This window comes from Prorops nasuta, unplaced genomic scaffold, assembly GCF_024137725.1.
Source record: "Prorops nasuta isolate Cenicafe-Biocafe unplaced genomic scaffold, Cenicafe_Pnas_1.2 PNAS00016, whole genome shotgun sequence".
Taxonomy (NCBI): domain Eukaryota; kingdom Metazoa; phylum Arthropoda; class Insecta; order Hymenoptera; family Bethylidae; genus Prorops; species Prorops nasuta.
In genome coordinates, this window is record NW_027116813.1 from 5,912,540 (window position 1) to 5,926,086 (window position 13,547).

At 41.9% G+C, this 13,547-nt stretch overlaps 2 protein-coding genes across 2 annotated transcripts; one reads left to right on the top strand and one right to left on the bottom strand.

Annotated features, from left to right (window-relative positions):
* Nucleotides 1–279: 279 nt before the first annotated feature.
* Nucleotides 280–10,302, top strand: LOC136779336 (uncharacterized). Its single transcript, XM_066736870.1, has 4 exons — nucleotides 280–679; nucleotides 8,955–9,089; nucleotides 9,198–9,435; nucleotides 9,524–10,302. The coding sequence occupies exons 1-4, from the start codon at nucleotides 459–461 to the stop codon at nucleotides 10,229–10,231; spliced, it is 1,302 nt and encodes a 433-aa protein (XP_066592967.1). The 5' UTR covers nucleotides 280–458; the 3' UTR covers nucleotides 10,232–10,302.
* Nucleotides 10,303–10,404: 102 nt separating this feature from the next.
* LOC136779358 (uncharacterized) lies at nucleotides 10,405–12,612 on the bottom strand. The gene is made up of 6 exons (XM_066736885.1): nucleotides 12,415–12,612; nucleotides 12,150–12,276; nucleotides 11,455–11,840; nucleotides 10,927–11,098; nucleotides 10,743–10,837; nucleotides 10,405–10,646 (listed from the first exon to the last, which is right to left on the bottom strand). Exons 3-6 carry the CDS (start codon nucleotides 11,624–11,626, stop codon nucleotides 10,405–10,407), a joined length of 681 nt encoding a protein of 226 aa, XP_066592982.1. The 5' UTR covers nucleotides 11,627–11,840; nucleotides 12,150–12,276; nucleotides 12,415–12,612.
* Between the last annotated feature and the right edge of the window lie 935 nt (nucleotides 12,613–13,547).

The window sequence follows — 13,547 nt, forward strand, 5'->3', positions numbered from 1 at the left end:
AATTTGTCATTAAATCTGAATATTTAGGACAAAATGAAGTTAGAGTACTTACGCTTCAAACAGACGGGCCAGCTGATCCATTGGAAATGACACGTCTATTTCAACCAGACCTCACACGGGCTGTCAATATTTGTTTACTTTCGCACCAAATTGATACCGATAAAGGCTAACGCTTAAAGGGGCCTTTTCATGGTGACGCTTGACGCTACTTTTCAGCGTCAAATCAGTCACGTGACTTCATTTGACGCTGAATTTTAAAATGGTCATGAAAAGGGATGTAGCAGCGTCAAAAAATTGACGCTACTTTATTTTCAGCGTCAAGAAATTAGAAAGTAATCGTTATTTCGTTAGTTGTTGGTTTGTCTGCCTTCATACAACAAACATTTATTCGGTTTGTGTGCAAATCTCTAATTTTAATTTGCATTTGCTCCATATATTGATAAATATCAATTCGAATAATGTCTTTTGCATTAAAACGTTATAAATGGGCACAAGAATGTGCTTTAAAAATTAAAGCAAATAACGACAGGCAGAAAGTTTTAATAGCTTTGTTAGTTAATGAAATTATGAAAAAGAAAAAATACAAAAGCAAACGGTTTTGGGTGCACCCTGTGTTATGTGAACGAAGGAAACATGGTTTTTATCATGCTATTTATCCAGTGCTGTCATTAGAAGAAAGTAGATTGTGCGAAACAGTGCCTCAAGTTGGCTCCGAACCTGTGGTCAGAAAGGAAGGCCTTATTCTAAAATAAAGTATTCAAAGCCAGGTTATGTGGTAAAAGAGTTTTTATTTAATAAATAAAATATATACAAAAGTATACAATATTTTTACAAAAGAACCGCTAAGTTAAAAATAATCGACTTCCTAGGGAATTTGTCGTCGTCAAATTCTAGGGAATTTCGGTAAACGAAGTTTCCCAAGAACCCCAGAGACTAGAATTCCCCAGAAAGGAGCGCGGACTTATAAGCTCCCGGACTGGACAATTTCCCTAGGGTATTCCCTAGTAAAATCCCCAGCCCCGGGAGGAAGCGAAGTTGGAGAAGTGGTTTTAGGGAAGGGGAAGTCCCCTTGCCCTTCGGCCGCCTTTTCCAAGAGCTCTAGTGGCTCCGAGCCACCCCAACCCCTAGGGTGAATTCTACCCCTCCCACTACCCAACTCGTCGAGAGCCCTGGACTTGGGGGTCGGAACACTGGGTCCGAGGTAGTCCTCGGAGGCAGTGTGGAGGGGAAGGAGAGGGTTGAATTTCTCCCGGGCAGTCCCCGGAGAAATCTCCCTTAAGGAGGGAGGAATGTGCCGCAGAGGGGTAGTCCCCTCTTGGTAGGCAGTGGGTGGTGGGTGATACTTACCAAAGTATGCTCCCAAATGAGTTCGCCGGTGGAGGCGCTCTTCAAGATGCCGGTGAGGCGTCAAACACAAGCCGTGGAGGCGTCAAGGTATGCTGCTGTTGCTGCTGTCACACAGCTGTCGAGCTAGTTTGGGGTGCGATGGGTCCTTATCAAGGACCCATCTATATAATTACGCGACACTAATCTTGCCAGCGAGAGAGCTGCCGCGGGCGCTGGCCACCTAGTGGCCAAGCGCGCAAGTAGTGTCGCTTCGCGGCCGCGACGCGCCAGGGCCAGAAGACGCGCAAGCGCGCCGCGGAGAGAGAGACAGATAGAGCGGCTAGACGCTGTCGGTCTAGCCGTCTATTGTGAGCGCAATAGAGATGGGAGATATAACAGAGAAATGCGGAATCTACTTCGCAACATTTTCTGTTCTTCCCAATCTCGAACAAACTCCCCCCGTTGACGCGATGGCGTCAAAACAAGGAAGAAAGAGTGTAGTCAGTTTAAACCAATTTTATTTACAACAAAAAAAATAAAATAAAAGATATAAAAACAGATAAGGACGAGACGACTATTTACAGGGCTTCATTTGAAGCTTCGCGGAATTTAATTGCAGGGCCGGAGTCCACCGGAGTATAATTTTTCCCTGAGGGGCCCAGGCCTTCCATCTCCGCAGTTTGAGGGCCGAATATAGCGGCACCTCGATCGTCTGCCCGAAGGCTCGGACAATAATTTTTTGCGCATTGCGCTCGATTTCCCTGGCGCTGGGATCGTCTAAGACTTTCCCAGCCCAGTTCGTCGAGGCAATGCGCTTCTGGGCGGCAACCACGGGCCTCCGACGTCGCGGGTTCGTTGGTGGTTTCCGCGGCGTTGGTGGTGGTGGCTTCTCTTTTTGCCCCGCCGGGAGAACGTGGCCGAACAGCCGTAGAAATTCCGCTTCCTCCCGGGGGGCATGCAATTCGAGGATATCGTCCCCCTCGTCCTCGTACCCTACGCCCAAGAGGTGGGCCCATGGATAGTCCGCCATGATCAATCGTTCTGCACCGAAAAGGCAAATGATGAGTACGAAGACTCAGTAAGTATCGTGGGAGTTTTGGAAGAAAAGACATGGCGGAGATCATAAAGTGTTCCTGAAGGTTTGGAACAGGAAACAGGGCGACCTGAAGAGTCCCAGGAAACCAGGGAAAGAAAGTTAAGCAACCTGAAGAGTCCCAGGAAGCTTGAGAAGGAGAGATGACAACCTGAAGAGTCCCAGGATGCCGGAAAGTAGGGTGAAGCTAGACCCTGATACGACCCAAAGTGAGGGCTAAGAGGGGAGTTTACAGAGTTGCGAGAGACTCCGTTGAATCTCTTTTCTCGCGGTTTTAAGGACAGCTACGCGAGCTACTCCGTCCACCCCAGGAACTAGTTTGAGAATCCGCCCCAAGGTCCACATACGGGGAGGATTGTTAGGTACTTTGACAAGCACCAAATCTCCTTCACCGAATTCCGAGTTAGAGTTCTGCCATTTCGGTCTATGTTGCAAAGTGTGTAAGTATTCGGAAGACCACTTCTTCCAAAAGGTCTCGGTGATTCGATTTACGGTTTGCCAACGATTTAATGATGATTCTCGTAAATCCAAGGTGGATAATTCAGGTGGGGAATTTAACGCCCGTCCTGACAAAAAATGCCCCGGAGTGAGTACGTCCAACGATTCTGGATCATCATGTAACCGCGATATAGGTCGTGAATTTAGGCAGGCCTCAATCTTAGTCAGTAGTGTGGTCATTTCCTCGAAATTAGGCACGAAAACTCCGAGGGAGCGTTTCAGGTGGTGTTTCATACTTTTTACAGCACTTTCCCAAAGACCGCCCCAGTGGGGAGTAGCGACCGGAATGAATTTCCACTCGATTTCACGGATGGACTCGGTGGGTTGAGCGCGGGCGGCTTCTAAGGCACATCGGTAGGCGCGTTTTAGTTCCGCATCCGCTCCTTGAAAATTAAGGCCGTTGTCTGAGTACATAACGGCGGGTTTTCCACGACGAGAAATGAATCGAGACAGCGCAGCGAGGAAGGCCTCGGTATCCAATCGAGAAACGAGTTCCAAGTGAACAGCACGGGTAGATAGACATACGAACACTGCCACGTAACATTTCATGGATTTTGCGTTACGACCGTGATGCAATTTAACCAAGAAAGGCCCAGCATAGTCTACTCCGGTGTGTTCAAAAGTGAAGCTTCGCGAAACCCTAGCGGCAGGGAGTGATCCCATAAGCTGGTTACCGAGTTTAGCGCGTTCGCGAACACACGTGACGCATTTGTGAACGCATGATTTTACTAGATTTCGCGCATTCACGACCCAAAACTTTTGTCGCAACGTGGACAAAGTTAGTTGGAGCCCCCCGTGAAGTGTATCTAGGTGCGTTTGCCTAATGAGTATGGCCGTTAAGTGGCAATCCGGAAGAATAATGGGGTGTTTCATTTGTTCAGAGATTTCGGCGTTCCGAAGCCGCCCCCCTATTCTTAGGATTCCTTGTGAATCAATGACCGGATGTAAGGAAAGAAGCTTTGACCGCGACGGTATACGTAACCCATGATTCAAGGCTGAGATTTCGCTCGCGAAGTGCGTTCGTTGAATAACCTTTACCAAGGCTTCAATCGAACTGCGAATTTCCGTTGCAGACAGGAGGGAGTCCTCCCATTGGTCGTTTTTTCTGGTCCGCTGGACAAATCGAAGAACATAGGCCATAACTCGGACCAGTTTAGACCAAGACGAAAACTTATCAAAAAACCAACACTCAGTTGTGTCGAATTGAGCGGTTAACGCTACCTTCCGACTTTCTTCCGTGGTTTCAAAGACCTGAACGGGATTTGCGGTGTGCTCACGGAGAAAAGCAGGCCCATGCCACCAAAGTGAGTCCTCTGATAACTGTTGAGCCCTGGTTCCTCTTGAGCACAAGTCTGCAGGATTCAACTTAGTGGGTACATGATGCCAACTGGCTTCCGATAAATGTGTTTGGATATATGAAACGCGATTAGCCACAAACGTCTTCCAATGCACAGGTTGCTTTGCTATCCAGGCTAAAGCGACTTGCGAATCCGAATAGCAACGAATCGCATCACAACTCCCGACCAAGCTTCCCTTGACGTGAACCAATAACTTGACTAGAAGGGCAGCTGCGACCAACTCCAGACGAGGGATTGAAGTGGTCTTGATCGGAGCGACCTTTGTTTTGGACATCACTAAATGTACCGAGAGGTTACCGTCCTCATCAGTGAGGCGTTCATAAACGACTGCGCCGTACGCAAGTTCTGAGGCGTCACAAAATCCAATTAATTCGCGTTTTCCAGTAGTCCGTGATTGTCCGGTCCACCGTGGAATCCGTAAAGTCTGTAAGTCTCGGAGATGCTTATAGCACTTGAGCCATTTTGACTGAATAGGCTCAGGAATTTCTTCATCCCAAGAGAGTTTAAGCAACCAGGTGGATTGCATTAACTGCTTTAGAGTGATGACTATTGGAGAAATCCATCCCAATGGATCGAAGATCTTAGCATTCTCTGATAAGAGGATGCGTTTGGTTAGTACACCAATGTGTGAAGGAGAAACACGGAAGCGGAAGCTATCATCCCCGTGATCCCAATATATGCCCAAGACTTTACTTGATCCAGCAGGATCCTCAAAGAAAGAATGCAGCTCGGTAGGTTCAAGCGGGGAAGACCCCGGTTGATTGAATGCCCATTTGCTTAAGGAGAAGCCCCCTTTTGCCAGTAGAGCGATGAGTTGTTCCCTGACCGAACTAAGTTGCTGTAAGTCATGGGCCCCAAAAAGTATATCGTCTACATAAGTAGAATTTAATAACACATCCTGCGCGAGAGGGAAGTTAGCTCCGTCCGTGTAAGCTAATTCGCGCAAAACTCGCGAGGATAGGAAAGGTGCCGGTCCAGTACCGTAGGTCACCGTGTTGAGTTCGAAGGCCTGAAGCTCACCGGAATCAGACTTCCATAAAATGTTCTGATACTTGCGGTCCTCAAAACGCACAAGAATCTGTCTGAACATTTTAACAATGTCAGTGACGCCTACATATCGAAAGGAACGCCAATTCATTAGGATCCGCGTGATGTCCTGTTGGAGCTTGGGTCCAATGAATAGCGTATCAATAAGCGAGACGCCAGTAGAGGTTTTAGAAGATGCGTTGAATACAACGCGAATCTTTGTTTTCTGGTTCTCGGTTTTAAAAACGGCATGATGAGGCAGAAAGACGCGAAAATCAGAGTTCAAAGGGACAGGAGACATATGTCCTAACACTTGATACTCCTGTAAGAATTGAGAATAACTTTCAGCTTGTTCTGGAGAGGTTTCCAATCGCCGAAGTATTCGTTTTAAGGTTTTCTCTGCTACCCGAGAGGAAGAACCTAAGCTGTGCTTCTCGATGTCAGATCGAAAAGGTAAAGCAACGACAAAACGACCTGAAGAGGTGCGTGATACCGTATTCACAAAATGTTGTTCACAGAGGGAGTCCTCTGTGGACATGGGTTTGACTTCCGGAACTTCTTCCAGTTCCCAGAAGTCGCGAAGAGTTTTTTCTACCTCAAAGCAATGATGCACCGTGACACTATGAGAGCGACCAGCCTTGGGTACGACCCCCGAAACGATCCACCCGAAAATAGTCCGCTGAGCAAGCAACGTATGATCAGGAGAATGCATGTACGGGCCTTCCATCAATGCTGCAAGATAGTCTGCACCAATGAGCACCTCAATTGGAGCCCTGGTTGAAGCGAAGTCATCAGCCAGATCAATTTCGCTAAGTGCTGGAAAGGACGACGGAGAATAAGTCGGAGGCATATACTGAGTAATCCTGGGTAAGATCAATGCAGTTACGTCCAACGAGACACCGTGTCGTGATAGAGAATGAAGCGTAATCTGTACCTCTGCTCGAACGTTTTGAGCCGAATTCAGAGAGACGCCATGAATGGTCGCGTTGACACGTTTTCGTGATACCCGTAGCTGCTGAGCTAGATTTTCCGAAATAAAGGAAGTTTCGGAGCCCGTGTCAACTAAACCGCGGACTATAATACGAGAACCGTCATGAGCGTCGATTCTGGCAGAGAAAGTGGCCAAAAGCACTGATCGGGTGTCGGAAACACTAAGGTGTGTTGTAGTATTCGAGCTAGAGGGTTCTGGCTCGGAAAAGGAGTTGACCGCGGGGGTAGACCCCCGTGCCTTGCTCCCCCCGGTGCCAGATTTGTCAAAATGTAATAAAGTATGATGCATTTTACTACATTTCCTGCATCGTGACGAAGAAGAGCAATTGGAGCAACTATGCCCGGGCCTCAAACAGTTGATGCAAAGATTCTGTGAAAATGCGAACTTTGAACGGGCCTGAGGGGTCAATGCAAGGTAGTCCTTGCACTGATACAAGAAATGGTTACTACCACAGTGAGCGCAACCGGTACTATTCACGCTAGTAGCGTGTGACTTCAAGGATCTCCCCGATTCCTTTTTGGAAGTTTTAGGTTTGTTACCTAATGATTGCAAAGAGTTAATGTGACGCGTTAGAAACTCCGAAAATTGAAGAAAGGTGGGATAATCCTTGCTGCTTCCCAGATACATCTCCCAGGCCAAGCGGAGGGTGTCATCCAGTTTGTTCTTCAGTGAATGAACAATGATGGGATCCCAATGATCGACGCCGTAACCCATAGTTTTGAGGGCGTTGAGCGCAACCGTGACCGAGTCCCTAACTTCCTTGAGAACTTTAAAATTGTCACCCCGAAGCGTGGGTACTTTCGAGATCTGGTCCAAGAACGTATCCGTGATCATTCGTCTGTCAGTATACCTAGCTACTAGAGTGTCCCATGCTATCTCATAGTTCTCGGAGGTGATCGCTAAAGATTTAATAACCGTAGCCGCTTCACCTTGCAAGCAAGATTTTAGATAGTGGAACTTGTCTCGCCCGGAGACATATGCCTTTTCATGAACAATGGAACTGAATGTTTCATAAAAGTTGTTCCATTCTAAATAATCCCCGGAAAACTTCGGCAAATCGATAATTGGAAGCCTAATGTGGTTTATTTCGCCTGAAGGCGCCGTGGGACCTGATGCTGGCATCACCTGATTGGAGCGAAGTTCATCTAAATGTCCTAGGATGTATTCTTCCGCGTCACTATGGGCATCAAGGGCCGCTTCATACCAGCTTTCGGTTACGTAATCCATTTTAGCTAATTCAGCCGGTTTAGTATGAGTAGTGATCTTAACGTGAGTTTTATGCAACACCTTAAGCCACTTCTCGACGGCCGCAAGCCTATCCTCCAAGAAAGGGAGGGTGAAGTTGCGTACTCCACGTTTCTTAATGTTAACGACCAACCGAACGAATTCATCCCGAATCATGGGCACGTAATTGATCGCTTCTAGTAATTCCCCTGAGCTAGGCGTAGTCATCTTGAATCTCTATTCCAGAACAAACCACAATCTTAACCCAGTCAGAATCTCCAACTTAAAACACTGATGCACTTCGAACGTTTTTTGCCGGAAATCCGGCTCGAAGGACCAAAAATTTGTGCGAAACAGTGCCTCAAGTTGGCTCCGAACCTGTGGTCAGAAAGGAAGGCCTTATTCTAAAATAAAGTATTCAAAGCCAGGTTATGTGGTAAAAGAGTTTTTATTTAATAAATAAAATATATACAAAAGTTTACAATATTTTTACAAAAGAACCGCTAAGTTAAAAATAATCGACTTCCTAGGGAATTTGTCGTCGTCAAATTCTAGGGAATTTCGGTAAACGAAGTTTCCCAAGAACCCCAGAGACTAGAATTCCCCAGAAAGGAGCGCGGACTTATAAGCTCCCGGACTGGACAATTTCCCTAGGGTATTCCCTAGTAAAATCCCCAGCCCCGGGAGGAAGCGAAGTTGGAGAAGTGGTTTTAGGGAAGGGGAAGTCCCCTTGCCCTTCGGCCGCCTTCTCCAAGAGCTCTAGTGGCTCCGAGCCACCCCAACCCCTAGGGTGAATTCTACCCCTCCCACTACCCGACTCGTCGAGAGCCCTGGACTTGGGGGTCGGAACACTGGGTCCGAGGTAGTCCTCGGAGGCAGTGTGGAGGGGAAGGAGAGGGTTGAATTTCTCCCGGGCAGTCCCCGGAGAAATCTCCCTTAAGGAGGGAGGAATGTGCCGCAGAGGGGTAGTCCCCTCTTGGTAGGCAGTGGGTGGTGGGTGATACTTACCAAAGTATGCTCCCAAATGAGTTCGCCGGTGGAGGCGCTCTTCAAGATGCCGGTGAGGCGTCAAACACAAGCCGTGGAGGCGTCAAGGTATGCTGCTGTTGCTGCTGTCACACAGCTGTCGAGCTAGTTTGGGGTGCGATGGGTCCTTATCAAGGACCCATCTATATAATTACGCGACACTAATCTTGCCAGCGAGAGAGCTGCCGCGGGCGCTGGCCACCTAGTGGCCAAGCGCGCAAGTAGTGTCGCTTCGCGGCCGCGACGCGCCAGGGCCAGAAGACGCGCAAGCGCGCCGCGGAGAGAGAGACAGATAGAGCGGCTAGACGCTGTCGGTCTAGCCGTCTATTGTGAGCGCAATAGAGATGGGAGATATAACAGAGAAATGCGGAATCTACTTCGCAACATTTTCTGTTCTTCCCAATCTCGAACATAGATTTAGAAATTACTTTAGAATGACGAAAAGTCAATTAGAAGAAATATTAATTATCATAGCACCTTATATCTCAAAAAAGACGGTGGTGCGAGAACCAATATCTGCTGCAGAAAGACTGTGCTTAACATTAAGGTATTTATATAAAATGTATGAATAATATTTTTAAAAATAAATGTTATTTTGTGAAAATTAAATCATCATTTTTATTTATATAAAATTGATATTATTATATATGGTTAGATTTTTGGCTTCTGGTGATTCTATGACGTCTATTTCTTACCAATATCTTATTGGACTGACAACAGTTTCACACATAATTGATGAAACATGCGATGCCATTTGGATGTGTTTTCAAGAAAAGGTACTTCCTTCCACATTGGAGAAAAATGATTGGCTTAATATTGCTAAAAATTTTGAAAAAAAATGGGATTTTAATCACTGCATCGGTGCAATTGATGGAAAACATGTTCTTATCCAGGTAAAAATATGAACAATTTTGTACAATTAATCCATAATAATATTATTTTTAAATGCGTATAAAAATTTAGTATCTTCTCTTCTTTTAGTGTCCAGATAATGCTGGGTCTTCTTATTTTAATTATAAAAAGACTCACAGCATTGTATTGTTAGCAATATGCGATGCTGATTACATTTTTACATATGTAGACATTGGAGCATTTGGTCGCCGCAGTGATAGTGGTATCTTCAGAAGTTCTATAGTAGGCAATAAATTTAATAATAAGGAAATGAATTTGCCAGATCCAGAGCCTCTTACAGTTGATGGACCGCCTTTACCGTATGTTCTTGTTGGAGATGAAGCATTTCCTTTAACAGATTATCTGCTTCGTCCATACTCAGCTAAAGGAGTGTTAACTAGTAGCAAAACAGTTTTTAATTACAGACTCAGTAGAAGTAGAAAAGTAATTGAAAACAGTTTTGGTATTTTAGTTAGCAGATGGAGGGTATTAAAAAGACCAATTATCTGTAAAGTAGAAAAAGCAGAAAATATAGTTAAAGCTATAATTTGTCTGCATAACTTCCTTCGAAAACAAGATATCGAAGAGAATCAATATGTTCCAGAAACTCTAATTGACAGAGAGGATTATGAATTTACTCCTGGTTCTTGGAGAAATGAAATAGAAGGCAGTGCTATCCAAGAAATACGTAGATTGGGCGCTAACAATAGCACACACAAGGCAATAGAAATTCGCGAGGAATTTTGTTATTATTTTAATAACGAAGGAGCTATTCCTTTTCAATATAGTTATTGTTAATTGTGTAAAACATAATTTCCTTTTCTATACATTGTACTCTGTAAATTTATGATAAATGTAATTACTATAAGATTTATAAATAGTATTTGTTATGCATATACAATAAAATTAACTCGTATATTAAATAAAACAAAATATTTTATTTTGATAGATACCTTACACATATTTTACTATTATTTTTTCAATTTTTGAAAGGTTAGTTCTAAGATCTCCTGCATTGTGTCTAATTGCTCTGATGGTGGTAAACGTCTTATTCGTGATCCGACTAGTGAGAGAAAAGAATCCACTTCATCTGGCTCAGGTGGTGGAGACAATTGAATCTGAGTATTTTGACTAAGTGAATCAGCTATTCTCTCCAAGATAGAAGCCGTATTAGTCTCAGCCCTTTTGTTTTTTATTCTTGTTTTTGAAGAATCTAAAAATTTCATAAAACGAATTTTCAAAATTGTATTACATATATATAGCTATATTACATATGTATAGTAATAATATTATCATTCGTCTACATTACTTGCAGTCTCCGGCACATCCAAATTATCCTCATCATCAGTCAAGGGATGAACATCTACTGTTTCTTGATTTGGATTATCCAAATTTGATACAGTACTGTAAATTAAAAAATTATTATAATTCAAGGAATTTATAATTGACATGAAAAATATGATATACGGCTAATAGAATCTAAAAAGTCTTACGTTTTCACAAGACAAGAGTCTCTTAAAAATTGCATAGAGCCATAATGGCCCCATTTTCTATGCAGCTCCTGACGGGCAGATCCACTGGGACAATTTTCTGATTGGACGATTTTCCGGAAAGTGTCATGTAGGCTCTTAAATTTCACTTTTAATACATCAGCATCATATTTTCCTAAAAAATTGTAATAAATATTTTTAATAATTATAATTCTAGATTACTTTCATATATATTCTTTATGATTATGTTTATTAGGCCGAGTCTTGCCAAATCTACTTATAGGGGAAGTAAAAGTATAGATATTAAATTAATTCTACTTTATGTTTCGTAGAACATAGCATTTTAAACTTAATAGCAGTTGGTTTACTCATTCTCAACTTTAGGTATCATTAAAGCAGTATAGTATCCGTAACATGAGCTATTACACTGGAAAAAATAGCTATTTCAAGTGATTTATACAATGTCAGGGGTACTGAATCACTATAATAATTCCAAAATTACGTAAACGTGGTAAGACTCGTCTTCATTACCATCAAATTCCTCTGCAACCTCATTCCACAATTTCTTCCGAATGACGCTGTTCCGTTCCTTCAAAGGGAGAGAAAAATCCCACAAGGGTGCCTTTTTTTCCACTGCTAATATCAGCATTTCCTCATCGTCAAAATTCATCCTTCTTTTTTTATTTGATAAAGAAGATGACATAGGAACTTTCCCTGCAAAAAAAAAAATTTTTAATAAATTCACTTAATTTAAAATTACAATTGAAAACATTTTTCACTTTTTCGGTTCACTTCATTAGAAGTTAGGTAGCTGCAGGATGGTCTCTCCGATGCATTATCACTGGACAAAGTTTGATGACTACAAGACGGCTGCTCCTCAACTGCAGTTTTTTTAGACGAACTGTCCTCTTCTCCATCTAGAATATAGATAGATATACAGAATATAACTTGCAACTTAATACAATTCGACATTTAAAAAAAATGGTCCTGACAAGTCAAATATCTATTATGAAAATTTAATCACTCTGCAGAGAAAATACTAATTTTAAAATCAATATATTTTTTCTATAGAGTTATTATATTTTAATAATTGAAATATTTTGTTGTAATGATTATTTTTTAAGTTATCTTAGTGTCTGATGTAAATTGCTATATCCTTTATAATATAAAATTTCAAAAGAATTATTTGCGCTAACTGGAAATATATTAGCAATTAGTTAACATACCTATTCGATAAAAGATATTATCTTTCACCACAAAACCTTGGAAACCTTGTAGACATTCATGATATGGAATATCTTCATTCCACACATCTCGGCTGCACAATCCACAAACTTTCATCAATCTATAGTCCTACAAAAATAGAAAGAAATATAAATTTTTGCTTAAAAGATAAAGCGTAATTGTTATGGCATAAGAATATGATTATTAATATTTAATAGTTATATTAATTATTTAATTTCATTTCTGTATAATTTATTAACTGCTTACGTCTTCGTCCATAATGTTTGCTTAATCTTTACTTTTCTCTTCTTGATGACAGTTAAGTTGCCCTTGATTTTCCCGCCTTACCAGTTATTTATTTATTTACCAGCTGTATGTGATGGCCATGGTTTATGTCAATTAACTAGGCACGAATACATTTAATTACCTGAAACAATCAGTAATAATTTGGAAAAGAATCATGTTTCAAAGTATACGTAATTATTACTGGAGTACTTATCTGACAGCTCCTTCATGTATTGTTTTTTGGTCCCAGTATTTATTTTTGACTCTTCACGATTTTCTCAATATAATGTATACACATTGAAGCATATTTTACTATTAATAGCAAATATGTCTCTATAATGACCTGGAAAAAACAAGATAAAGTATTTTACTCCTAATTGTTTCAATAATCAATTATTTGAACCTACCTAAAAATTATTTCTAACCTTACAATCATAGATTATATAGGCTGCGTTCATTTATATGCTGACAATATTACATACAGTGACATGCGCACCGAAACAGGTTATTTTGACGCTAAAAGCTGACAAAATCCAACTTCTTATTTTTGATGCTAGCGTCAATTGAAGTCACGTGACATGCCTTTGACGCTGCTTTTCAGCGTCCATGAAATTGTCCCTTAAGGCTTAAGGAGGATGATCCAGTTATATGTGTTATGTATCTCTTATTAGAAAATGCAAACAATAACATGATTCTCCAGCTAATGTATATATTCATCGTTCAGTCGGTTTCAATCGTCTACATTGAACGACTTAAAATAATAACGCGAATAAAGATTACACAAATATTGAGTAATTAAGTTAGCGTGTTGTGCCTTTCAAAAATTAATAATTTTTGAAAAGATATTTATAATAATTACTAGGTTCATTCAAGTGTTTTACCTTTGGTGACTAGTGATTTTTATTAAAGAAACTATAAAGGATTACCTGTAGAGGAATACATTAATATTATGAGTACAATATATTAATAATAATATAAATAGAAAATGGAAGAAAAGGGGAAATCATTAATCTCCAGACGGAGGCGTTTTCAACCTCAATGGTTTGATGAACACCCTTCTTGGAAGATTTGGCTACGGAGCGTCCCTAACGAAAATTATAAATTTTGTTGCGTTG